The sequence below is a fragment of the Rhinatrema bivittatum genome, chromosome 7 (genome assembly GCF_901001135.1).
Source record: "Rhinatrema bivittatum chromosome 7, aRhiBiv1.1, whole genome shotgun sequence".
In the NCBI taxonomy this organism is placed as follows: Eukaryota; Metazoa; Chordata; class Amphibia; order Gymnophiona; family Rhinatrematidae; genus Rhinatrema; species Rhinatrema bivittatum.
The window spans coordinates 288,694,494-288,722,292 of record NC_042621.1 but is presented as its reverse complement, the minus strand read 5'-3'; the positions used below and the strand labels follow the sequence as shown (position 1 = coordinate 288,722,292).

The window sequence follows — 27,799 nt, the reverse complement described above, 5'->3', positions numbered from 1 at the left end:
AATAAGACATCCCCCGAAAATAAGACCTAGTAGAGGTTTTGCTGAATTGCTAAATATAAGACCTCCCCCGAAAGTAAGACCTAGCAAAGTTTTTATTTGGGAGCATGCCCGTCGCACAGAACACCAGAGCATGCAGCTGTGATTTTTTTACCCTGCAGGATTCACAGTTAGTTGTCATCACAAACCAGCATAACCAGACAACTATTCAGAATATAATAAATGTTCATTTTTTTGTTCAACAATATATGTGAATTCTTCTTCATGGAAAAATAAGACATCCCCTGAAAATAAGGCCTAGTGCATCTTTGGTAGCAAAAATTAATATAAGACACTGTCTTACTTTCGGGGAAACACGGTATTGTATGGATTTTTATGACACTTTTCAATTAGGTACTCACCAAAAACATTTTAAGCCTTCATTTGTATCCACTGGGGTCATTTGTATCCACTAGGGTCTACTTAGTTCAAATGGTCTCTTTTAATTATTTTTAAAATTGTTCTTTTTGCAATAAAAATAATTCATCAAACTCTGGTGCAAAAACATAACCCCGACACAGTGCCATGTTTCAAATTTTTCTGTGTCAAGGGCAAAGCCAACTTTAGTTTTATTAATCACCTTTGAGTATATAATACGTAGCTCAAAACACTCCCAAGGCCACATCTTGGAGAAAAACTGTTCTTAGTCTTCTCTAGACCTGGGATCTTTCAATAGTACAATGATCCTAAGGACAAAGCAAAAGCAACAATGGAGTGGTTCACTAATCTCTCTCTTTCTCCACAACGGGGAAGACAGATTGTTTGACCCATAAAGGAAACTTTTTTTCAGAGCAAAAAAAAAAGTCTCGTCATCCATTGTTTGTCACTTTCTTTAGCAAAGGTAACCAGCAATGTCGATCTCTCCATTGTCTTGGCCATAGATCCAGACTGTTCCCATATAAATAAATAAACAAACAAACAAATAGGAAAGAGAAACCAGCTCCAACAGAAATTTCATGATTCTCAACCCTTAAATGATGTACTTCTCTTAACTGGAAGGAAACATTTTAACAGTTTCAGGAATCATCTCCTTTGAAATCTTCAAGAACTCCAAATGACATTCTCTGCATTTTCTCAGCATTTCTTTAGGGCAATAAGAAAAATTAAGAAACCTTAAATTGAAATGCCTGAGATAATTACCTATATTTTCTAACTTCTGATGTACCTGTTGAAAATATTTAACAAAGATGGTATCACATTCCTGCAATCTAGCATATTTACTATCCAAGGCCTTAAGCTTCCCAGGTTGACTGAAGATCGTTTGAGAAAATAAGATCCTGCACAATCCCAAAGAGAGGATCATATTTTAAAGAAAGAGTGGTTCAATTTGGCAACTGCAGTCCACAAAGCTTCTAAAGTGATGACTGCAGACTTCAAGGGCTGGTAAGAAAACCCAAGCCCACAAGGAACACATGACAAATTTCCCCCTACCATCAGAAAGGTCTCCTCATCCCCAGCTGGAGAGAAAGGAGCAGCCATTACTCAGTCTATCCCGCTGGCAGAACTCTTTGAAAGTCTTAATCCTGTGCAAGGAGGAATGGGCCCCATGTGGTTGATAAAGATGGCAGTCTCATCCTGAACGGAGCATGCCACTCCTAGTACAACACCAGCATTTGACATACCTGGTGAGTAAAACTGTAGTATCGTCGACAGAGAAAGAGGCTGGATTCCTCAACTCGAATGGTAGAGGCCTTATACACCCCTTCCTCTTCTTCTCCTTGAACACCAGAAAACAGCAAGCATAGGTACACCGCTGTATATCACCTTTTAAACCTGGACTCCCTTGTGCAGAGGAAAATGGTCACAGTAGCATCCCAGTCAAATGATGATCCCCCCCCCCCCCCCTGCTCTCACCTTTTAAACCCAGGCTCCCTTGTACAGGAAAAGATGGTCACGGAAGCATCCCAGTCAGCTGACCCACCTTCCGCTCTCACCCTCTACTATTTAAGCACTGATTAAGTAGGCAGGTCGTTTTCTGCTTTTGCTTTTCTGTAAGTAATAAAGTATTTCTATAAAGCAAGACCAGAGTCCAGACTGCTCTGTCCTCTGGTGCCATACTTAAAGCCCTAGTTCGTTCCTCATGGAGTCACAAGACTATATGCAGATATTCAGATAAGTAAACGCCTTATCTATAAGCTATCTTTCAGAGTGTATGTGTGACTATTTCTTTTGTGTCTTGAAGAATTGAGTCTTTATTTCCTTTTTATCTTCAGGTTGTAGAAGATCATGGGATTCCTGCTAGGTATGTGTATTTTCCTTTCAATTACTCTCTTCTTTATATTTGTATATTAAGCTGATCTCGGTGTGATTTCTCTTTTGTTCTCTCTCTTTTTATACTTTTTTTTTTTTTGGGGGGGGGGGGGGGGGTTTCAGTGTTTCTACTGGCATGGTCAGACTTGCACTGATGTTGGTGCACACTTAGTTCTCTTGCTGCTGGGGTACGAAGTTCTGTGTTGCTGGGGAGTGCTGTCGTCTCCAGTCTCTATCCCACTCTGTCTGGTCAGGTCTCTTCTCCTTGTCCAGGTGCCAGTACCCCATCTCCCTATTCTAAAACTTAAAAAACAAAACCCTGAACCCAAATATTCTTCCATAAGTTAGAAGTGTAGCAGCTGGAACCTTATTGAAAACTGGGTTTATTAAGTAGTATGAAATCAAATCAAGGTGAAGTATTTCCCTGAGCTAAATTTCTCTTACTCTAAGTTGTCCAGAATGTTTATAGCTCTGATATGCCACAAATTTTTTTAATTCACTTTTTCTCTCATTATTACAGATTCTTTCCCAGTTACTTCTTCAGGCTGAAGATTTGTTTCTTATTATAGGAATTCTAATTTTTCCACAAATTTTTTCTCTGGCTTCAGTCTGGGACTGGACTGTCGGCTTTTTTTTACTGGTTGAACTAAACTAGCAGCTTGCCACTGAGTTATACACTCAGTACTTCATTTATTCCAAACGAATTGCTAGAAAAGTTCACCGGAATTTTCTTAGAAAAAACTGATTTAATCAGTTTTCTATTTTACTGGGACCTTTAATTCTAAGACTCTGTCATGAACTTCAATTGCCTCTGATACAAGAAATTTTATTTCTCTATTTGAGACCAGTCAGATGCCTCTCAATATTTAATCCCTGTTAATTGGGTGGTGGGGGTTTTTAGTTTTTTTTTTACTCCACTAATGGAAATTTGTTTCTCTTATTACAATTCAGGGATTATATGAGAATTCAGTTTCTACCACTTTTGATTCACTCACTCTTAACTATTTCTAACTTGAGCAGCTTCTATGTTCACGTTTCCACGATACTGCTCTATCAGCACTACTAGCGCCTCTGCTCCCTCACATGTAAAGTGTTTCTCTTACCTTGGATAATTCTATATAACCAAGAAATATGTATCTCTCATTAAGTTTCCACACCTTCACACATCCATTTCACTAGTCTGAACTTTAAAACTTAAGAAAATTTCTGGATTCTTACATTTGTTGTCTAGTAGTTATTTTAATTCCCTGTGCATTTTTAAAGAGAAATACAGGGCTGAACCTAGCAGACTTTTGGATGTGGTGTATAATCAGTTTCACAGCAAGGAGTACTGAACCAAGGGAATAAAATCTAAGTAGAGCTATAGATCAAAGCACCAATGTTCTGGCTGAGAGCTTAGCCCCTTTCCTGACTCCTAATTGGCGAAGTTTAAAAACTTTAATATACATTTTTTCTTTATTTTTTCCCCAATATATATTGCTTTATTTTATTTTGATTCTGTTCTTGTGAATGGCTGGATTGTTGTTCTGCCAGTAGATATTGCTCTATTCTGTTGTTGCTTTTTGTCTGGTGTGGGGCTGATTAACTTTTCCCAGAAAAAAAAATCTTCTCCATTTGATAGTGCTTTATTTCTGCTGTTGCTTATTTTGCCTTGTGTGTTGCTGAATTCTTACATTTTTTTGTCTAGGTGGTATTATTTTTGCTAATTATTATTTTAATTCTCTGTGTATTTTTAAAAGAAATACAGGGCTGTAGTTAGCAGACTTGTAGGCGTGGTGTGTAATCAGTTGCACAGCACCACGCTCCTCACCTAGTAAAAATATTGCTAATGGGTTTGACAATTGCTTTATTTGCTGATTGTAAATATTACTACTCTTATTCTTATCATAAGGCTTGGGGGTAACTGAATGGAGCAGCAGTTACTACCTTTGAGAGAAATATGGGGGTATCCTGTACATCACGGCAGATACTACCATAAGGAGCTTGCTGGGCAGATTGGATGGGCCAACTGGTCCTTTTCTGCCGTTATTACTATGTTAATCAGAAACACTGATTTTTGATTATGCTCCTACTTAAAATCAGGCTAAAAAAAACCCACACAGCAACAGCAGCTCTGCCAAGCATGAGACTCCCTCATCATTTTCCATGATGATATTTAAATTATACAGTGTAAGGAGTAAAACATTGCATGGAACTTTCCTCTTCTGCCTGTACTGCCTATAGGGCTGCTTAGCCAAGTATCTTCTTCCTGACCCAATTTTATTTAAGGCTTCTATGATCAAATAAATAATCCTGAGCCTGCTATTCTGGTAGCAGGAACTTGCTCAGACAGCCCTCTGCTTAAACTTGCCCCAATTTATTTGTTTCCCTGCAGGCGCTGTTCCTTCCTACTTCCAAGCTCGCCTTAACTTTTAAACCCTCAAGGGCTTAAAATTTGAGCAAAATAAGTTTTCCTAAGCCTCTCCTGAGCTGGAGCAGACTATCCAGACAGTGCAGCCATGCACTTGTCTCTGGGCGATTACTGCCCTTAACTCTCGCTATGTGCTATCCTTTGTCCTCCAGCTTTACCCATGCTGGCCACCCAGGCACCATTTGGCGCATCATAATATCACAGGGGCAAGGTAAGGCCATTTTATTTATTTACTTACCCCTTCACATCTGTATTATATCTCCCTTGTCTCTACAATCCTCCAGGAGGAAAATGCTGGGGTTCCTGGGAGTGTGACAGGGTTGTCAGCTTCCTAGAAATATTATCACTAACACTATCTACCACTCTTCTGGGAATTCTGACACCTGCTTTCTCCCTTCTGCAGCATTTCAAATCCCTGAAAGGGCCAGACTCCAAGGGGACCCTTCCTTGGCCCTCTAAATGATTTGACCTGTGCCATGCCGTGGGGGGGGGGGGGGGGGGGGTTAGTGCTATCTCATCCCTCATCTCAGGCAGCAGATTGCCTTGAGCCACCTCTGTAGATAGCACTGCACTCAAAAATGTTCTTGCCAAAATTATCTAGAAGTTTGTGGTCTTTTCCTGTGGGAGAATTTGAGTGAATCTATGTCCTCTTTGCCTTTTTTCATAGACTCAGCGACTTCAGACTGGGAGACAGCTGGACCATACCAAAGCCCAGTGATTGCTGGATTCTGTATTTGAGGTCAAGCTTTCCAGCTGCAGAAGTGACGGAAATGGGGATTTCCCACATTCTCATATGTAAAATGTTGAGGATGTTGTGAACTGGAAGGGCTGCTGGTTTAGCTGGAGTATCCAGTATCTGAAGGCAGCCAAGGAGCTCAGACAGGGGGCTTTGTCTTTGTGGACATGCATGTCTAGTGCTGTAACCATCTTTTCCACAAAGTCAGCACAGGTGAGATCCTCTGGTGGCAGGTGTGGTCTACAAGATCCAGAAGTTGAAACAAACAGCATTTTATTTTATTTCACAAATTTATAGTCTGCAATTCACAATGCACCAATGCAGATTACAACCAAGATACAAAATAAAAATTCATACAATTGAAATTAACATTTTCCGTAGAAAGCAGGATGAATTAACCATGACATGTGAATGACATCTCATGGCATTAACTGGCTTGTATGTCTTAGTAAGCAAAGCTTAAACTCCTAATTCCCCATGTCTCAGATAACCTAAATAATTCTTGTACAATAACCCTCCCTCTCAATATATTCTAACTATATTTTCATGTCTGATGTCTACCCTTGTATTACTTCTGTTTCTATGAATGTTTATCTATCTTGTAACTCACATTATATTTTGAATGTTTTAACTGTAAACTGTTATGAACTAATGATTCTCACTTGGAAAGCAGAGTTGCTTACCTGTAACAGGTATTCTCCCAGGACAGCAGGATGTAGTCCTCACATATGGGTGACGTCATCAGACAGAGCCCTGTCACAGAATACTTTTGTCAAAGATTCTAGAACTTTGACTGGCACACTGAGCATGCCCAGCATGCCATAATCCTGTGGCCACAGGGGTCTCCCTTCAGTCTCATTTGTAGCAAAAGGTGCGAGCAAAAAATAAAATAATAAAATGGTTTAGGACCCAACTCCGCGGGGTGGTGGGTGGGTATCATGATGACTACATCCTGCTGTCCTGGGAGAACACGTGTTACAGGTAAGCAACTCTGCTTTCTCCCAGGACAAGCAGGATGGGTGATTAGCAAGCTACAGGCTGACTCATATTTGTTTGGACAAACAGCACACAACTGGTGTACTGTCGATTTAAAAATGAGGCAACCTGAAAATCACAGCAGGTAGATGTGGAAGGAGTTGGGATTATACTGGAAATAAGTTCAAGACAGATTGGCCAAAGGCAGAGTCTTGACATCCTTCCTTGTCCAGGCAGTTATGTGCTGCAAATGTGTGAAGAGAGCTCCATGTTGCAGCTTTACAGATCTTAGCAATCGATACTGAACGATAGTGTGCTACTGACTTTGCCATGGCTCTTAAGGAGTGTGCCTTCACTCGTACCTGAAGGGGAAGGCCTGCTTTCTCATAGCAGAATTCGATACAGTCTGCTAGCCAGTTGGAGAGAGTTTGTTTGCCCACTGCAACTCCCAGTTTGTTTTTAACAAAAGAAACAAAGAGTTGGGTGGATTTCCTATGGACTGCAGTGAGGTCTAGGTAAAATGCAAGTGCATGTTTACAGTCCAAGTTGTGTAAAACTCTCTCGCTCTGTTGAGAATGAGGCCTTGGGAAAAAGCTGGGCAAGACCTTAGACTGATTTAGGTGAAAGTCGGAACGTGCACTTGCATTTTACCTAGACTGCATTGCAGTCCATAGGAAATCCACCCAACTCTGTTTCCACAGGAGTGGAAAGGCTCTAACGGGGAACGCATGAGTCTTCAAGAACTACGTTTAGGTCCCCATTCGGTAACTTGTGGCCGTAGAGGGGGCTTAAATTGTAGTAGGCCCCTCATAAACCGACTCACAAGGGGATGCGCTGTTATTGGGGTATCCCCTACTCCCTTGTGGTACGCTGAGATGGCACTGAGGTGTACCTGTACCAAAGAAGTCTGGAGACCAGAGTCTGAAAGGTGCCAGAGATAGTCTAATAGAGATGGAGTGGGGCAGGAAAAGGGGTCGATATCTTTTTGCGTGCACCACATGTATGGAAGGCTTTCGTGAAGCTACAAGCACATGAGAAACCTTAGTTGAAAGACTGAGTGGTTGTAGGATCAGGCTTTCAACATCCAGGCTATGTGGGATAGGGTCTGAAGGTTTGGGTGGCGTAACATGCCGTGGTTTTGAGTTATGAGATTAGGCACTGTGCCCTGGCGAATGGATTCTTGGATGGAGAGGTTGAGAAGCATGAGAAACCATACTTGTCGAGGCCAGTACGGGGCTATGAGTATCATTGATCCCTTGTCCTGTTGTAGCTTCACGAGAGTTTTGGCTATTACTGGTATCGGAGGATATGCATATAGGAGGCCTATGTTCCAGGGGCGAGCAAAGGCGTCCATGGCTAACGTGTTTTATTGCCTGTTCAGGGAGCAGAATCTGTCCACTTTGTGATTCAGTTTGGATGCAAAGAGGTTGATGGTTGGTTGACCCCAGCGTAGGAAGATTTTGCTCACTACACAGGGATCCAGAGACCACTCGTGGGGATGGAAATATCGACTGAGGCGATCTACTACTACATTCTGTATGCCTGACAGATAAGTGGCCTGGGGATGCATGGAGTGGGCAAGGGCCCGGGCCCAGATCTGTACAGCTTCTTGGCAGAGCAGATAAGAGCCTGTTCCTCCCTGTTTGTTCAAATACTACATGCAACTGTGTTGTCTGTCTGTATGAGAACAGTCTTGTGTGAAAGACAGTCCTTGAACGCAGATAGAGCATAATGTATGGCTCGAAGCTCTAGGAAGTTGATTTGATACCTTGCTTCGAGTTGTGTCCAAGTACCTTGAGTTTGAAGGTTGTTCACATGAGCACCCCAACCCAAGTTGGATGCGTCCGTGGTTAAGGTTACTTGAGGAACTGGTTGCTGGAAGTGTTGACCTATCAGCAAGTTGACTCTGTTTGTCCACCAAAGAAGTGACAGACGCAGCTAGTCAGTTACATGGACCAGGGATGAAAGAGGTTGAGTGGCTTGAAGCCACTGAGATTTCAAAGTCCATTGAGTTATTCTCATGGTAGCTTGGCCATAGGAGTGACGTGGATCATGGAAGCCATGTGGCCCAGCAACGTGAGGAATTGATGGGCTGAGGCTGTTTTGTTTGTGCGCAGAGATGTAGCCAGTTTGGAGAGTATGTCTGCGCGGTCATTGGGCAGGAAAGCCTTTGTGACTGTGGTGTCCAAATCTGCTCCGATGAAGGTAAGGAGGTGAGATGGATTCAAATGGGATTTCTGGTAATTGATCAGAAATCCTATCAAGTGTAGAAGATTCGTAGTGAGCTTTAGAGAGTTGAGAGCTCCTTGCTTGGATCAACTCTATTAGCCAGTCATCCAGGTAAGGAAACACGTGGATGGTGCTTCTGCGTAGATGTGCAGCAGCCACTGCTAGGCATTTTCTAAACACTCGAGGTGCTGAGGTCAGACCGAATGGTAGAACTCGGTATTGAAAATGTCTATGACCCACAATGAAGTGCAGGTATTTGCGGGGATGTGGGAATATGGCGATATGTGTGTACGTGTCCTGAAGGTTCAGAGAAAAGAGCCAATCTCCTTGCTGTAGTAGGGGAAGCATGGTGCCGAGAGACACCATCCTGAATTTTTCTTTTTGAAGGAATCTGCTGAGATTGCGGAGCTCCAGGATGAGGCGAAGACTGCCCGATTTTTTTGGAATCAGAAAATAACATGAGCAGAACCCTCCGCCCCTCTGTGTCAGGGGGATGGTTTCTACAGCCCTGGTTCGCAGAAGGGCGGAAAGTTCTGACTCTAGAAGCAATGTGTGGTCTTTTCGGGCCCATAGTGGATTGGGTGGAGAGTCTGGGGGTACTGTGAGGAAGTTAAAATGGTATCCCTGGGCTATGATGGATATTACCCATTGATCTGTTATGAGGTGCCAACTGTGTTGGAAGTGGCACAATCGGCCTCCTACAGGTATTTCTGGGTTTGGGTTCATTGAGGAATGGCTGCTGTTCTCTGGAAACACATCAAAATCCGGAGGCTGGACCAGCTTGTGGGGCTGGTTGTGCTCTGTGTGCTTTCAGCTGGTGTGTATGTCCCCTTTGAGGGGCTTTGGCTGGTCTTACGCGAGATGCAGGAGGATAGTATTTGCGTGAGCGGTAGAATGATCTTCTAGGGTCCCTTCTCATGCTTTTGCGGGATAAGGAGGGAGCGTCCATAGTGACTGTAGACAATTGACGTAGGGTCGCGTGGTGATCCTTCAATTGAGCCACTGCGTTCTGTATTATCTCCAAAGAGATTGTCTCCAGTGCACGGGAGATCAGCAAGCTTATCTTGGACCTCAGGACTTAAATCAGAAGCTTTCAGCCAAGCCCATCTTCTAGCACTGATTCCTGTTGCTGACAACCGGGAAGCAGTCTCGAAGGAGTCATATGCTGCTCTTACCTCATGTTTCCCTGCTTCAAACCCCTTCTGGATGATGGCAGTCAGGCTTTCTTGCTGCTGTTGAGGCAAGAAGTCCACGAAATCTTGGACTTGCTTCCATAGATTTCATTGGTACTAGGTCATATACAGTTGGTAGGTGGCTATACGGGATACCAACATGGAGCCTTGGAAGATTTTTCGACCCAGTCCATCCAAGAACTTCTGGTCTTTACCAGGGGGAGCTGAGGAATGAGGACGTAATTGCTTAGCCTTCTTCTGTGTGGATTCCACCACAACAGATTAATGAGGAAGTTGTGGTTTCTGAAAACCTGGGGCATGTTGTACTAAGTATGTTGCATCTGTTTTCCTGTTGACTGGTGGAACAGTGCCAGGATGCTCCCATAGGCGGTGTAGGAGATCCAACAGGACTTCATGCACTGGAATGACCATAATTTCCTTGGGGGCATCAACAAACTGCAGAACCTCCAAGGTCTTGTGACAGGTGTCCTCTTCCGTCACTAGGTTGAAAGGGATGGTTTCAGACATTTCCTTGATAAAGTTGGCGAAGGAAAGGTCTTCGGGAGGAGTCCACCGTCTTTCCTCTGGAGGAGAAGACTCTGAGAGCAAGTCTTCTGATGTAGAGGTATCTGTGTCCACATACTCCCATGGGTCATAGGGAGTTCCTGAAGGAGGGAGAATGTCCAACATTCCAGGGAGCATAGGCTTCGATGGAGGGTATACTGGCATCGATGGAATCATGGGGAACGGAGGACGTTTAGGTCCCAAGAGCCCCGATGGACCTGGAAGTGGTTCCGGCATCGATGGACCTGGAGCTGGAGTCGGACTAGAAGTTGTGTCTTCTTCCTCCAAGGAGCCCAGAATAGGTATCGGGAGCTGCGGAGGTCTCGATGGCTGACTTGGTGCCGATGGAACAGGCTGAGTCAGGAAAGCACTGATGAGGATATCGAGTCGGTCCAACAATGGTGCAAACATCGATGGTTCCGGGGTCGGTGCCAGTATGGGGGTCAGCATTGATGGTGGTTGCAGGTTTCAGAAGGCATTGAGGACTGCCTGGCGGACAAGGATGTCCAGTTCCTCCCTGAGAGCTGGTGTGGATAGTACAGCTACAGAGTGAGGCAGGCTAGGAGTTACTGGCCTTTCCACAGGAATTTGTGGAGGCTCAGTACCCGGCACAGATGTCGGTGGGGAACGCCTCGGGGTCTCGGGTGCAGAGGAGGATGGGGGCTCCTCTCCCTGGGCCCTCTTCAAAGATAGCTCGATGGCCATAGATTGTGGCTATGACGGATGGTCACGTCTCCCTGCTGCTCCCGGCAAGGTCTGTCGATGGAAGGACTTTTACTCACCGGTGATGACTAGGCAGAAGTTGATGGAGTTAACTTTTAATTTAAAGAGAGTCTCCATCTTGTCAAGACGGGTACGTCTGCCTTTTGGAGTCATTTGGGTGCAGTCGGGACACTGGCAGACATTGTGTGATGGGCCCAGGCACAAAACACACACAGTGTGAGGGTCCGTGATCGACATTGTTCGCAGACACTCTGGGCACTTTCTGAACCCGGTCGCCATGCTGAAAATAAGGGCATGAAAAGGTCAGTGACTTGCGGGAACCGAATGGTAAGGCGGCAGGAACCAACCGGAGACAGGAAAAGTACTCACCGAGCGTCAGAGGGAACAGAGCGCGATGGACGACCCCTGTTAGGGAACTTTTAAAGAAGTAAACTTCAAGTTTTTCCGTGAGGAAAAAAAGTGAGAGAAATCTCACAGAGCTCCTAACCTGCGAGGAAAACTGCAGCGTGGAAAAAAAAGAGACTGAAGGGAGACCCCTGTGGCCACAGGGATTATGGCATGCTGGGCATGCTCAGTGTGCCAGTCAAAGTTCTAGAAACTTTGACAAAAGTATTCCGTGACAGGGCTCTGTCTGATGACGTCACCCATCCTGCTTGTCCTGGGAGAATGATGGTATATAGAATATTTAAATAAATAAATATAGGAATTTCTATGCAGGTGTTGCCATGTGAGCCTCCTCAGTCGATCTCAGAGCTAAATATAGCAGGGCAGTTGATTCCCCAGGGAGGCAGGCAGGTATTCAGCACAGCTAATTCATCCTGCTATCTAAAGAAAGCACTGTTTACAGTAAGCAAACTTGCTTTTTCTGTCTATAAGCAAGGCTGATTTAGCCATGACATTGGGGAGTCCCAAGCTGAGGGTTGCAGCAGAGCATTTACTGAATAAACAACCTGGACTCCACCCTGGAGAGTAGACTACTGGATGAACAGGCTACAAGCTTTACAAACTACTTGTCCAAAGTTACTGTCAATCCTTGAGAGGGTGCTTAGACTATGGGTGCTCAAACCGGTCCTATGGGCCCCTCCAGCCAGTGAGGTTTTCTCTATATCCCTAATGCATATGCATGAGATTTATCTGCATACACTACCTCCTGTGTATGCAAGTATTTCTTATACATATTCATTAGGGATATCCTGAAATCCCAACAGGCTGGGGTGGCCAGTTTGAACATCCCTAGTCTAGACAGTAATGGGGTACAAAAGTGTGCATGGACAGCCAATTTGCAACTTTGCAGATGTCTGAGAGGCACCTTTTGTAGATGAACAATGGAAGAGGCCATAGCTCTAAACTTGATGAGCTTTGACAGAGTCTGTAATCTGTAGATTTGCAGCAGAGTAGCAGTATTGGATGCAGTCTGCTATTCTATTAATTTAAATTTGTGACTGCTATGCCCACTTTATTAGGATTATAAGATACATCAAAGTTCTTTTCTTGTAGTAGGCCAAAGTTCTTTGGCAGTCTAAAGTAAGAAGGGCCTTCTCTCTTTCATGTGCATGTGACCTCAGGAAGGAGGCAAATCAATGGCCTGATTAATATGGAAAGCTGATACTATCTTCGGTAAGAATTGTGGATGAGTGTGACATGAAACTCCAGGAAGAATGATTCAGAACCAAAATCACGAAATATTTCTTCATGGAGAGGATGATGAATGCCTGGAATACCCTGCCAGGAGGTGGTGGTGAAGAGAAAAATGGTGAAAGAATTCAAAAGGGGCATGGGATAAACACTGTGGATCCCTAAAGGCTAGAGGATGGAAATGAAGAAAAGAGTGCATGGGATTAACTTGCTAGTGCGGAGGTTACTACCCTTAACCAATAAACCTTGACACTATTAATGTAACTCCATCATTGCTCTCTGCTTCAACAATGGGAGGAAAAGGGGAATTGGATTCAGACAGCAACCAACGAGGGCCCCGACTTTTACACAGTCTGGGGAACAACTAAGCATGGGGGTAGCTTGCTGATACAGCTGTTACTACCCTTAACCAATAAGCCTGATACTTTTGATGCAACTCTACACTGCTCTCTGCTTCCACAGCAAGGGGTAAATGGGAATTGGATTCAGACAGCAACAAACGAGGGCCCTTACTTTTACGGTCTGGGAAACTGATAAACATGGGGGTAATCTTCATGGCACAGAAGATACCACTATAAGCTTGCTGGGCAGAAAGGATGGACCATCATTTCCATTGTAGAAGAATGCATATATGGTGAATATTAAACTAATCAAGGCAGCAGAAATAGGCATAATATCCAACCATCAAAGAGTAATCAAACAAATAGTGTGGAAGGATAGACGAATTGTAAATTTCCATATAATTCATCAAATGCTCATAACAACTTTATTCAAAACAGTGGAAAGGATGTTAGCATGTAGCCCAGAAGTGTTAATATGCAGTTAAAGGACCCCTGACAAAACCGTGTTTTGAAAGAACTGCATCAAGAGGGAACTTAGATAGTACTTCTAGCCAGCTCCAGTGAAGGGTCAGAGGGTAAACTCATGGATTCCTTTAAAGACTGGATTGAGTGAGACTCAAAAGATGAAAGGGAATTCTTTTTAGAATCAGAAATAAGAAGTGGAGGATCCTTTGGTATCCCTTCTGAGGATAAAGAATCATAGATTTTCCTTCTTATGACTATGGAATTCTTTGATAAGTTAGAATAGGAAACTGAATACACAGTGGAAAGTCTTTCAACAACTGGTTTATTTAGTGAAGCAGGTAGAGGGGTGGAAAGAATTTTTATAAATTTTTATAAATAAATTTTATAAATAAATTTTATAAATAAATTTTTATAAATAAATAAATAAATAAAATAAATTATGTAGGAAGTCCATCCATAATTTCTGCATGAAAGAATGATATTCAGAGAAGCAGGTTGAAGAATTAGAGGAAATGTCTGACTCTGCTGCTAGGATCGGTGGCATCTGCATTCTTTCATTAGCAAACTTCATAATGGTGTCCCCGTGCTAAGTAGTTATATCTGCACTGTAAGTTTTGTGTTGAAGCAGCCAATGTGGATGACGCCCGCTGCTCCCAATGTGCAAGGTGCTGACTTATCTTTTTCTTCTGTGCTGCTGGGAATTTCACCACTGGGTTTTATAGCAAACCATGGCATTGATGAGACCCTTGCCTCCCCCTTTTGCATTCAGCACAAAAGTAAGGGGAGTCGCAGTCATGTCTTTTCAGAAACTCTAACCTTTTGCTTTTAGGCACTGGTCTGTCTGAACCTTTCTTGTCCTTGTCCAATGGGGAGGATAACTGATACTTTAAGTTCCCTATAAGCGAGTGCTAGGGAGACATCCTCCCACATCACCTTTAAAAAGAGACTCAAAACTTGGCTATTCGAACAAGCTTTTAATCCATACCAATAATCTCCCCTCAATCTATCCAAATATGTGCACCATGTACCGTGACTCCTAGATACTTAGCCAGGTTTTAGTCTAGAATCTCATTACTTTATCGTATTCATTGTACTTTATGCCCCAGTTCCTTGATCCAAGTTTATCTCCCTGTTCGATGTAATCGCATTCTTACATGCTTGTTAATGTTATAATGTAAACCGAAGTGATTTGTAACATTGCTACATGAATTTCGGTATATAAAAATGTTAAATAAATAAATAAAAATAAATTAATCATGTCATGCAAGGAGCACAAACAAAAAAGGCAGATTTTGTGTAGGGCAATACTAGCCATCTTGTGCTCACATTTGGTACATAACAAATGGTTTCTTACCAAACTTCAAGAATTTCTCAGACATTATGTAGAACAAACAGGAAAATTTAGAACAGAAAAAAAATGTTCTAAGGAGACTAGAAAAAGAGCACAGAAAAGAAAATATAAAAGAAAAATAAGAAACATGAGAAGTTTCAAAAGAAAACCCAACAATAATCATAGTGGCAGCCAAAAAAAAGCAAAATTGTACGCCAGTCACCTAGATGGATATTAATACATTCAGTCCCCCGACATGGGACTGTGTTTCACAGAGCTATATCGGAAGGGACAAAGGTGGACTTTAATATTTCTGGAATGTCTAAGAACTTAAAACCAGGCAAAGCTATCCCAGGTCGGGACAGCCGGGGAAGAACAAGCGATTCAAATGACAGTCGAGTTTGAAACAGTTCAGCAATCCTGTGTGCCTTACTTACAAATATCTGAATGTGATGGCATTAAGTATGTCAAAAGCAGCAGGGAAGTTTTGACAACAGTTTCTTTTCCCTTACTGTTATCACTTCAGTCAAGACAGACTGTATACCACACTTTTAAAAAGTCAGCCTTTCTCCCTTCTGATGCAGCTCTGCAACACATGATCCCATGTCGGGGGACTGAACATATTAACATTTATCTAGGCGACTGGTGTACATTTAATTATGTTTACAATAATCATTGTTAATTAAAAGCATATTTTCTATTTGAGACGTGTATGTTGTATTACATTCACTTTGTTTAAAACCTATATTTAACCTTGGGTCTCACAACTATGGGTCCTTTATTGCAGCAAGGGAGAAATAATAGCTTATGCAGACATTGTAGAAAAATCTCGCTTAGGTTCCCTTCCTTTTCTGGAATATGCCCAATTAGCACATTTTATCAAGGTAGAAATGTCCTCCGCCCATCTAAGTATAGGCAGATCTCTTTTTGAAACCTACTGTATATCGACTAATGACACAAGGAGGGCTATTTCTAAATTATACAAGTTATTTCAAGGCCCGCAAAACACTAAGCTGGAATGTATGATGGCTTGGGAACGGGAGCTCAATTGTGCGCTTTGGGGCGGATTTTAAGAGCCCTGCTCGCCTAAATTCGCCCAAAACCGGGCGGATTTAGGCGAGCAGGGCCCTGCGCGCCGGGAAGCCTATTTTACATAGGCCTACCGGCGCGCGCAGAGCCCCGGGACTCGTGTAAGTCCTGGGGGTTCTCCGAGGGGGGGCGTGTCGGGGGCGTGTCGGGAGTGGGCCCGGTTGTCGTGGCGTTTCGGGGGCGTGTCGGCAGCGTTTTGGGGGCGGGTACGGGGGCGTGGCTACGGCCCGGGGCGGTCCGGGGGCGTGGCCGCACCCTCCGTACCCGCCCCCAGGTTGCGGCCCGGCGCGCGGGGATTTACGCCTCCCAGAGGGAGGCGTAAATCCCCCAACAAAGGTAAGGGGGGGGTGTAGACAGGGCCGGGCGGGTGGGTTAGGTAGAGGAAGGGAGGGGAAGGTGAGGGGAGGGCATTAGAGGATTCCCTCCGAGGCCGCTCCGATTTCGGAGCGGCCTTGGAGGGAACGGGGGTAGGCTGCGCGGCTCGGCGCGCGCCGGCTATACAAAATCCATAGCCTTGCGCGCGCCGATCCAGGTTTTTAGCAGATAAGCACGGCTCTGCGCATATCTACTAAAATCCAGCGTACTTTTGTTTGCGCCTGGAGCGCAAACAAAAGTAGGCTATTCGCGCTCGTTTTAAAATCCGCCCCTTAGTTTGGAAGACTGGGAGGACTTGTTTCTCAGAGCTCGCAAGTGCTCCATGTCCGCCAATCGCCAAGAACACTGTATAAAACTCCTATGCAGATGGCACTATGTCCCATCCCGTTTGCATACCATGTATCCCATGATTACCAATACATGCTGGAGGCAGTGTGGGCTCATTGGCACCCATCTGCATATATGGTGGCAATGCCCAGTAATTCTCCCTTACTGGAATCAAATATCAGATTGGGTAACACAGATCCTGGATTCTCCTGTACCAGCTGACCCACTTTGTGTCATCTTGGGTAGACCTCTTATGGGGGTGAACTCTTATTCTCAAAGGTTAAGCCAACAAATATTTCTTGTAGCCAGAGTAGCACTAGCTTGTCATTGGAAAAGCTCCACAGTCCCGACTCTGCAGTCTCTCATCAGTCGCCTTCATAGGATACGGGAGCTGGAACATATCACTGCTCTTCGATATCATCGTATCTCCTCTTATCAGGCAACTTGGGGCCCTTATATCTCATGGTGTCAACACCACCATCCGTCTTAAAGCTACCTTTTAAGGTATCCCTTTACAATTATTGTTCGTTAAAGCTGCCATGTCACATTCTCACCATTATATTTCATATGTCTCTTATTAACAGACATGACGATGGTTGATAACTACTGTTGTGCACACTGTGTAAGACGCTATTGTATTTCCATGATACTCTTCTTATTACTAACACTTTGTCATATCCTCGTTTCACAGGTCATATGTGAAGAATTGTAGCAGATGTATTTCTTGCACTTGCCAACTTACGTATACACAGAGATTGTTGGTAGCGGGGGACTCAAACCAAAAAACTGGAAAATGTTGACAATAACTTTACTTATGTTATATGTTATGCTTTCTTTGCAAATTTGTCAATAAAACCTTTAAATAAAAGGATTTCGAACTGCTCTCCAGTTCGAAATCGTTAATCTATCCCTTTTTTTCTAACAGCCCTGTTCCACGTTCCCTGTTGTAATGTAACTTTCGCTTTCAGTGTTAACTGGTTTACCCCCTAGTTTATTGTAAAGCCGGTACGATAAGACCTGGTCTTGAGCATTGGTATATTAAAAGAATTTAAATAAATAAATAAATATTTTTTAAAAACCCTATATTTAATCCATTTTCACTATCAATCCACCGATAAGTGTCATCGCAGCATACAATTTGTCTTTTGTTATTCATTATTAAATAGGACATACTGCTTCAGAATCAAAGTGAACATTCTAGTTTCCTTACATTAAAAGGACTATTGTGAAGTTTTTAAAATATTACTATAAATGAACATTGATCAGTTAATATAAGGATATTATTTTTGAAATATTGCCTGTTCATGTTTAAGCTTTTTTAATTTGATACTGCCATGGTGAAAACGATTTTTTTTTTTTAATGGTACTGCAGGCAAGAAATTCCTGCAGTACCAAGCACATAACATTCCAGGCACAGAGCTGCAGTGCCATCATAATTTCAGCTCCAACTGTCACAATACTACTGAAATCAGTTAGAAGCACCATGTTAAAAATAAAAGACAAGAAACATAAGAGAGACTGACTTTAAAAAAAAAAAAGATCTTTTCCATTCTTCCAATCTCCTATGGTCTAACTAAAAGGCTGATGTACAGAAACATTCTTAACAGAAATAGCAGGCATTTCCTCTTTAAAGCTAAGGAACTAAAAGGTCATATTTATCAAATATGTTGTATACAACAGCAATGTGGTTAACTCATATTCCTAAAGCCAATACGTAAAGCATGGTAGAAAAGACAAAATATGGGGAAAATAACCCTTTTTAATGTGCTTTACAATACTGACCAACATCACAATATTGCTAAATAAAAAAGTAAATACATAAAAGTACCTTGCAGGACAGAGGTCTCTCAGTTGTTTAGAAATAATTCCAGCTTGAAAACATTCATCAACAAACCGTTCAAGCACAGAGTATGCATGTGGCACATCTAGATTAATGTCCGGAATTTCACAATAAATTCGATCATAACCCTGAAATAAAAGAATTGTTATGATGAGACTATTTTGAATCTGAAAATAAAAACAAGCTTCTCCAAGAGGCCTGCACACTATGTAAAATTATTACTATAAAAAAGAAAAACTTGATCTGCAATGGTATAAGCAAAACTCACCAGCTGTGTTGAAAAGCATCCTGTATGGTAGCAGCCGCCAGCTCGCAATTACCGTAGTAACTGGCAAGTGACTAGGCAGTACTGTGCTAGGGCTACAGCAGGCGTGAACCAGCCAACAATACTTTCCAAAGCTGCTGCTATTTCCACCTCCTCCCATGGCCCATTAACAATATGTAAACATATCACACAACAGAGAGATCACATCATCATATAATGTATAATCATTTATTAAACATCACAACACATTCACCTGTGTAAACATATTAAAAACTAAACTAGCACATTCATTCCACAATCACACTCATTCCATCTTTAAAAACATATTTGTGCACAAAAAGCACTATCTGTATAAACATTCAATTAAATACATCAATATGTATACAACAATATCAATACAATGTCTGGGTGTATTAACTACTATTCAACTGAAGCTCACTAAACTTCTTTTAGCTATAGGTCTTCTAAAACCTTTGTCCAACAAAAGATATCTTTTGTTGGACAACAAAAGACATCTCAGACCCTCATTTAAGCTTCCAGCATTTTAATGGTTCAGCCTATGTGGTGTTTTTGGAGATCGTGTTGATTGGTCTATATAAATATTGTAAGTTCGGAGATAATTATGATATATAAGTGGTGGAGGTGTTATTAGAGTATGATTATTAGATTTGTTTCTTGTTATTTATCGTAATTTGTTGTAGATGCGGGTCAGCGGCTATATATGTGTCTCTTTTTGATTGGTGTGTATACAGAAGGCTACTGCGCCCTGGTTACAATTGTATCATGGTGAGGTATAGTGAGATACTTTATATCTATATGAGGTAAGGTCTTGGTTTGTTGAGTGGGGTTTGATTAGAATAGGGTAATTTGAATTTTGTTTAATAAATATTTTTTAATTTTAATTTTTCAGTGTGTGGATACATTATTAAACAAACATGAGATGTAATTAATCAACAAGAAAGCCTCCTTGTGAGATATATATGAATATGAAGGCTCTACTATATGGATAAGTTGTCCACTGTGAGATTCATTATTTATTTATTTATTTATTTATTTATTTTAGGTTTTTATATACCGGAAGTTCCTGTATACAATACATATCACTCCGGTTCACAATTAACAGAGAAAACTATCGCCGGGAAGGCGGTTTACATGGAACATACATGGAACATGTATGTTCCATGTAACATGTAGTCCCCGAGGAAGCCTAATTGAAAGGCGAAACGAAGATATCTTTTGTTGGACAAAGGTTTTAGAAGACCTATAGGTAAAAGAAGTTTAGTGAGCTTCAGTTGAATAGTAGTTAATACACCCAGACATTATATTGATATTGTTGTATACATATTGATGTATTTAATTGAATGTTTATACAGATAGTGCTTTTTGTGCATAAATATGTTTTTAAAGATGGAATGAGTGTGATTGTGGAATGAATGTGCTAATTTAGTTTTTAATATGTTTACACAGGTGAATGTGTTGTGATGTTTAATAAATGATTATACATTATGGGGTGGATTTTAAAACCCCTGCCCACCGGCGCGCCTATTTTGCATAGGCCGCCGGTGCGCGCAGAGCCCCGGGACGCGCGTAAGTCCTGGGGCTTCCTGTCGGGGGCGTGTCGGGATGACGGGGCGTTTAGGGGCGGGGCGCGGCGGTTCGGGGGCGGCGACGTGGGCGTGGTTTCGGCCCGGGGGCGTTCCTGCGGCCTCCGGAACAACCCCCGGGACCGGACCACGGAGCGGGGCAGCCGGCCGACACACGCAAAGGTAAGGGGGGGTTTAGATAGGGCCGGGGGGGTGGGTTAGGTAGGGGAAGGGAGGGGAAGGTGGGGGGAGGGCGAAGGAAAGGCCGCTCCGAAATCGGAGCGGCCCCGGAGGAAACAGGCAGCGCGCGCAGGTTGCACAAATGTGCACCCCCTTGCGCGCGCCGACCCCGGATTTTATAAGATACGCGCGGCTACGTGCGTATCTTATAAAATCCAGCGTACTTTTGTTCGCGCCTGGTGCGCGAACAAAAGTACGCGTTCGCGCAAGTATTTAAAATCTACCCCTATATGATGATGTGATCTCTCTGTTGTGTGATATGTTTACAGGCTAATCAGAGAGTTTTTGTAAATAAATTACCCTCTGTATTAATTTACCATTAACAATATGAGCACTTATCACCAATAGGCTGTGGAAGTGGTAAGAGCACTTCCTGCTTCCACTACCCATTCATGCTGGACCGCTGGCAAGAAGAGAGGTGCAGGGAGAGCAAGAGAGAGCACGTAACAGACCAGAAGTGGAAAAGCCAGACAGTAAGAAGTTTACACAAGTGGGCAATCATTTTTTGAGAGCTCCGTCGGCAGTTGAAAAGCGCCTCACCACTAGGCGCCGGCGAGCGGGGAGGCCACCCTCCATCCTTGGGCCCCCGCAAGAAATTAATACCAACATGAGAAAAAAAAAAAGGGAAATGAACATCAGGAGGTGAGGGGACATAGTGAGATGTGTGACTGAGAGGAACCCGATCGGGAGACCACGCCCCCCCCCCCCCCCGATGTCACTGAGAGCTCGGTCGGCAGTTGAAAAGCACCTCATCACCAGGCACCGGCGAGCGGGGAGGCCACCCTCCATCCTTGGGCCCCCGCAAGAAATTAATACCAAATGAGAAAAAAAAGGAAATGAACATCAGGAGGTGAGGGGACATAGTGAGATGTGTGACTGAGAGGAACCCGATCGGGAGAACACGCCCCCCCCCCCGACGTCACTGAGAGCTCCGTTGGCAGTTGAAAAGCGCCTCACCACCAGGCGCTGCACGCCGTGTGCCGAAGGGGCATGACAAAGGGGTTCTCCCCTTTGCGCTTCTTTTAAAATTCTTTCATTTATTTATTTTTTCTGTTAATTAACCTTTTATCCAAGTTCTTACCTTATGGCTTGTTAACAATTTTTGTTATAAATGTTCATTGTATTTGACTATGGAAATATATTTCCTGCTTTTCTGTTTTAATGTAAACCGGTATGATTTGCATTTGATGTAAGAATGTCGGTATATAAAAGTTAAAAATAAATAAATAAATAAAATACTGATAAGAAAACATTTTGGAAATTCTCAACGTATTGTCTGCAATTTAGAAGATTTACTTTATGAAGCAAAGATTTTGCATTAGATCTGGTACCTTAAGATATTAAAACTAAGCCCTGAAGCATACTTTTTAATTCAAAGGACTTCTTATAACAAATGCTTCCAACTGAAATGGTGTAAAAAAAAAAAAAAAAAGTCAGTCTTGGTATCAGCAGAGCTACAGTTCATTCTTATGTTACAAATCCAGCAAGCTAGAAGAGTCTGAGAAGTGATTGGTCAAGGTCTTTCAAAGCAGAATCAATCTACTTCAATCTCCAAAGTTTTCTGAACTTCAAAGTATCTTCTGAGAGAATCACTTTATTGTTCAAAGCAAAGAAAAAGACAACCACCAGAGAACCTTGGTAAGAATAGATAAATATAAATGTATATTCTTCCAGTTCCAACACCTTGTTTATAGCCATCCATGCGGAATGCAATAGAGTAGGCAGATTCAGTTCCAGCATAAAATGGGGTATTTCTCCAGAAGAGCAAAAAAACAAAAACAAAAAACACAGCCCACAGCGCATCTGGATCACACTGTCATGAACAGAGATGGTGTGAAGAACCAATGGAGAAATTACTTACCTGATAATTTCGTTTTCCTTAGTGTAGACAGATGGACTCAGGACCAATGGGTATAGTGTACTCCTGTTAGCAGTTGGAGACGGATCAGATTTCAATCTGACGTCAGCCCCTAGTACATATACCCCTGCAGGAAGTGCAGCTCCTCAGTATTCTTCCTTGCAAAGCATTGTGGATATATGTGTGACTGACTGATTGATTAACTTAATATGATTAACTTAGATAACTTTTGGTTGACTATAGCTGGAGACTGCCAGTGTGCTCAACCGGAAAGCGTCGACACCCGGCAGGGTGGATGCCCTAGGGAAAGGAAAGCATGGCTTACCTTTGCATCATTGAAGGACCATGTATAGTGGCAGCCGCGGGTGGGCTGCTGAGTCCATCTGTCTACACTAAGGAAAACGAAATTATCAGGTAAGTAATTTCTCCATTTCCTAGCGTGTAGCAGATGGACTCAGGACCAATGGGATGTATAAAAGCTACTCCCGAACTGGGTGGGAGTCTGCCCGTGGTCCATTAAGGATTGCTCTTGCAAATGCTGTGTCCTCCCGAGTCTGAACATCCAGACGGTAGAGTCTGGAGAAGGTATGGATGGAGGACCACGTTGCTGCTCTGCAGATCTCGGCAGGTGACAGCATTCTAGTTTCTGCCCAGGAAACCGCCTGGGCCCTGGTGGAATGGGCTTTGACCGGTAGAGGTGGTGGTTTTCCCGCTTCTACGTAGGCCGCCTTGATGACTTCCTTGATCCAGTGGACAATGGTTGCCCACGAGGCCGCTTCCCCTTGTCTCTTTCCGCTGTGGAGGACGAAAAGGTGGTCCGTCTTTCGTACTGGTTCCGACATTTCCAGATATCTTGATAGGAGTCTGCCGATGTCGAGATGGCGCAGACTACGGGTTTCTTCCGGCTTCGTCAAGCCGTCCATCGCAGATAGTGAGATGGTTTGGTTAAGGTGGAAGTGTGAGACCACTTTGGGGAGGAAGGAGGGAACCGTGCGTAGCTGAATGGTCCCCAGGGTGAGTCTGAGAAATGGCTCACGGCAGGATAGGGCCTGTAGCTCTGAAATGCGGCGGGCCGAGCACACGGCCAGCAAGAACACCGTCTTTAAGGTTAACAGACGGAGGGATAGGCCTCGGAGGGGTCTGAATGCGGATCCCGCTAGGAACTCCAGGACTAGGTTGAGGTTCCACAGGGGCACTGGCCACTTTAGTGGTGGGCGAATGTGCTTGACTTCTTTCAGGAAGCGTGATACATCTGGGTGCGAGGCTAGGCTGTCGTCCTCGATCCTGGGGCCGTAGCATGACAATGCGGCCACCTGTACCTTGATGGAGTTGAGGGACAGACCCTTCTGAAGTCCGTTCTGTAAGAATTCCAGGATCACGGGAACTTTCGAGGAACGTGGTTTGACATTGTGGTCTTCGCACCAGGCCTCGAAGACTCTCCAGATCCTTATGTACGTTAGAGATGTGGAGAATTTGCGTGCTCGGAGGAGAGTATCTATTACTGCCCCCGAGTATCCCCTCTTTCTTAGGCGGGCCCTCTCAATGGCCAGACCGTAAGAGAGAATTGAGCTGGGACCTCGTGGAGGATGGGACCTTGTTGTAGCAGATCCCTGTGTGGAGGCAGGGGTAGTGGACTCCCTGCTAGTAGTCTTCTCATGTCTGCATACCAGGGTCTTCTTGGCCAGTCCGGGGCCACCAGAAGAACTAGTCCCCTGTGCTGCTGAATCTTGTGAATGATTGCGCCCAGTAGGAGCCACGGCAGAAAGGCGTATACCAGGGTCCCCGGTGGCCAGGCCTGTACCAGGGCGTCGATCCCCTGGGACTGCGGATCCCGCCTGCGGGTGAAGTATCTGGGTACTTGAGCATTGGATCTGTTTGCTAGAAGATCCATGTCTGGAGTCCCCCACCGATGCACTATCATCTTGAAGACTGTGGGTGACAGCTTCCATTCTCCTGGGCCTAGACTTTCCCTGCTGAGGAAGTCTGCCGTGGTGTTGTCCTTCCCGGCGATGTGGACGGCGGAGATGTCCTGGAGATTTGTTTCCGCCCAAGCCATCAGCGGGTCTATTTCTAAGGACACCTGTTGACTTCTGGTTCCGCCCTGCCGGTTGATGTAGGCTGTCGTAGCATTGTCCGACATCACTCTCACCGCTTTGTCTCGAAGTCTGTGGGCGAACTGCAGGCAGGCTAATCTGACCGCCCGTGCTTCTAGGCGGTTGATGTTCCACCCCGCCTCTTCTTCGTTCCACCGCCCTTGAGCGGTTAACTCTTCACAGTGTGCTCCCCACCCGTGTAGGCTGGCATCTGTGGTGAGCAGGGTCCAGGTTGGGGAGGATAGTCTTGATCCCCGGCTCATGTGGCTGGTCTGTCGCCACCACCTTAGTTTGGTCCGGACTCTGCCCGGTAGTGGTAGACATACGGAGTAGTTCTGGGATCGTGGACTCCACCGTGATAGGAGTGAGCGTTGCAGGGGCCTCATGTGGGCCTGCGCCCATGGCACCACTTCCAGTGTGGATGCCATTAGTCCGAGGACTTGCAGGTAATCCCATGCTGTGGGATGAGGGGCGCTCAGCAAGGTCTGGACCCCCACAGCTTTGATCTCCTCGTGGGGGTCAGGCTGACCTTGTCTTCCTTGGTGTCGAATCGGACTCCTAGGTATTCCAGTGGCTGCAAGGGCTGTAGGGAACTCTTGTTTGTGTTGACTACCCATCCCAGGCTTTCCAGTAGAGCTATGACTCTGTTGGTTGCTTGGTGGCTTTCCTCCGGTGACTTTGCTCTGATCAGCCAATCGTCCAGGTAAGGATGAACGAGGATTCCTTCCTTCCTGAGTGTTGCCGCCACCACTACTATTACCTTGGTGAACGTTCAGGGTGCGGTGGCTAGCCCGAAGGGTAGTGCCCGGAACTGGTAGTGATGATTCAGGACCTTGAAGCGTAGGTAGCGCTGGTGTTCCTGATGAATTGGGATGTGTAAGTAGGCCTCTGACAGGTCCAGGGAGGTGAGGAACTCTCCTGGCTGTACTGCACGTATGACCGATCGTAAGGTTTCCATGCGGAAGCGTGGGATCCTTACATGCCGGTTGACCGATTTGAGGTCCAGGATGGGCCTGAATGTACCCTCTTTCTTGGGTATGATAAAGTAAATGGAATAATGTCCAGTATTTGTTTCCCGATTAGGTACCGGGGTTATGGCCTTGAGGGCCAGAAGTCTGGTCAGTGTAGCTTCCACTGCCGCCCTCTTGCGGGGGTCATGGCAGGGAGATTCCACGAACTTGTCCGGAGGAGTTTGAAGGAAGTCCAGGTAGTACCCTTCTCGGATGATGGTTAGGACCCACTTGTCCGAAGTTATCTCGACCCATCTGCGGTAGAATAGGGTTAGCCTGCCCCCTACGGCTTCTTTCCTTGGATGGGTCGGCTGGATCTCATTGTGGGGTGCGGCTGGGGCCTGGACCCGAGCTGGCTCCCCTCTTGCTGTGTTTGTTCCGAAAGTACTGGATCCTGCCCGTAGGGCGGGGCGCTTGAACGTTATTCTTGTACGGGTTGAAGCGCTGTGAGCTTCTGCCCCTGGTGGACCTGGGAAAGGGGAGCTGGTTTCTCTTCGTCTTGTCTTCCAGCAGGCGAGGTAACGGGGAGTCGCCCCATTTGTTAGCCAGTTTCTCTAGTTCGCTGCCGAACAGGAGGGATCCTTTGAAGGGCATTCTCGTGAGACGTGTCTTGGAGGAGGCGTCAGCCGACCAATTTCGAAGCCAGAGTTGTCTCCTGGCTGCCACTGTGGATGAGACTCCTCTAGCAGCTGTGCGCACTAGATCGGAAGCGGCGTCAGTGAAGAATGATAGAGCTGATTCCATGTCTTCACCCGAGGTGTTGTTCCTGGCTTGGGATAAACAGGAAAGTGTCACCACGGTGCAGCAGGTCGCAATTTGGAGGGACATGGCTGCCACCTCAAAAGCTTGTTTTAGTATGGCTTCCAGGTGCCGGTGTGTGCGTCCTTGAGCGCCGCTCCTCCCTCCACCGGGATGGTAGTACGCTTAGAGATCGCGCAAACCATGGCGTCCACTCTGGGGCACGCCAGAAGCTCCTTGGTTGCTGGGTCCAGGGGTACATTTATTTATTTATTTAAAGGATTTATTTAATGGCTGCTAAAGCTCGACCCCCTTTGAAAGAGGACTCCGGCGCATTCCACTCCAGGTCAATTAGCTGTTGTGCCGCCTGTAAGAGAGGAAAATGGTGAGATGTCTGTCGAAGGCCCTCCAGCAGGGGGTTCATTCTTGGTTCCCCCTGGGTGCCTTGGCTCGGGATAGTGAGTTCCGAAAGGCATTGGGATACAAGGTCCGGAAGCTCATCCTTTGAGAAGAAGCGTCTCATGGTTCGGTGTGGCTCTGACCCCGAAGGAAGTTCTCCCTCCCCAAGGGGTTCGACTTCTTCCTCGGAGAAATCCGTGTCCCCGTAGGTGGGGCTTCTGGGTGGTGGGAGCCTGTGCCTAGGCCTCGAGAGTCCTGGGGCATGAGGGTCTTCCGGTATCGCATATGGCTGGTCCGCCCAGGATTCAGTCTGCATTTTAACAAAGGCATGAATCCCCTTGAATAACTCTACCCAGGAGATTGATGCTGGGTCTAGGTTGAGGGGCGCCGGATCCCTGGGGGTCCCCATCTGTGGTATGGACTCGCTGAGCCTGCTAGGTCCGGGGTGCCCCCTGAGGAGCTAGCCCTGTGCGAGACTGGCCCTGACCTGGATCTCCCAGGGCCTCCTCACAGTGTGCGCATAGGACGTCTGCTTCCTCGCTCTGTGCGGCTCTGATGTGGCATGCTGGGCAGAGGCCTTGAGCTTTTATTCTTGTTTCTGAAGATGCCATTTCTGTGGACGCGTAAGCTCTTATGCGCTCCATTGCGTCTGAAATGTGCGCGCAGCTGTGCGCCTCGCCGTAGATGTGCGCCCTGTACTGTGAGCGTAAGATATGCGCGTAAGGGTTATGTGCACCTAAGATTATGCGCACAAGGGATTTTGTGCGCTTAGCTTAATTTGTGCGCTCGGATGGGGCGGCAGTCGGCGCGGCGAACAAGGCCAAGATGGCGACAGCAAGTGTGCGGGCAATATGGCGACCTCCTCGGAGGGTCTCCACGTGGGCAGACCCTAGGATGGTCAGGGCCTAGCCCTTCTAGGGCGGATCAACCCGGCGGCACAGACTTCCGATCGCCGACCTGTGCTCCTTCTCGATCTTCGGAGACCAGCTTAAAGTAGAAGATTTCCACCTTACCTTGTCTTCGGCGCTTCCTGGTTTCGTCCCGGGCGGTCTCCGGCTGTGGGGGGAGAGGGTAAGTACCTTCACCGCCGCGCTCGAGGGGATGCACCCGCTGCCT

The 27,799-nt window shown here is 45.1% G+C and overlaps 1 protein-coding gene and 1 long non-coding RNA gene across 5 annotated transcripts in view; one reads left to right on the top strand and one right to left on the bottom strand.

The window, feature by feature from the left end:
- Positions 1 to 27,799, bottom strand: part of PDCD4 (programmed cell death 4) — a 241,828-nt gene that overhangs the window by 9,265 nt on the left and 204,764 nt on the right. For all 3 annotated transcript variants that reach the window (XM_029610358.1, XM_029610361.1, XM_029610359.1), the window contains one exon: positions 18,486 to 18,625. In XM_029610358.1, coding sequence (XP_029466218.1) covers positions 18,486 to 18,625 — 140 coding nt within the window. The remainder of the gene's footprint in view (positions 1 to 18,485; positions 18,626 to 27,799) is intronic.
- LOC115095974 lies at positions 278 to 17,648 on the top strand. Of its 2 annotated transcripts, XR_003857927.1 has the most exons (4): positions 278 to 2,278; positions 4,849 to 4,907; positions 5,364 to 5,645; positions 17,349 to 17,648. It is a non-coding gene; the product is annotated as an uncharacterized LOC115095974 (long non-coding RNA). The 2 variants fall into 2 exon arrangements; XR_003857926.1 differs by lacking the exon at positions 278 to 2,278 and having other exon boundaries at positions 4,202 to 4,907.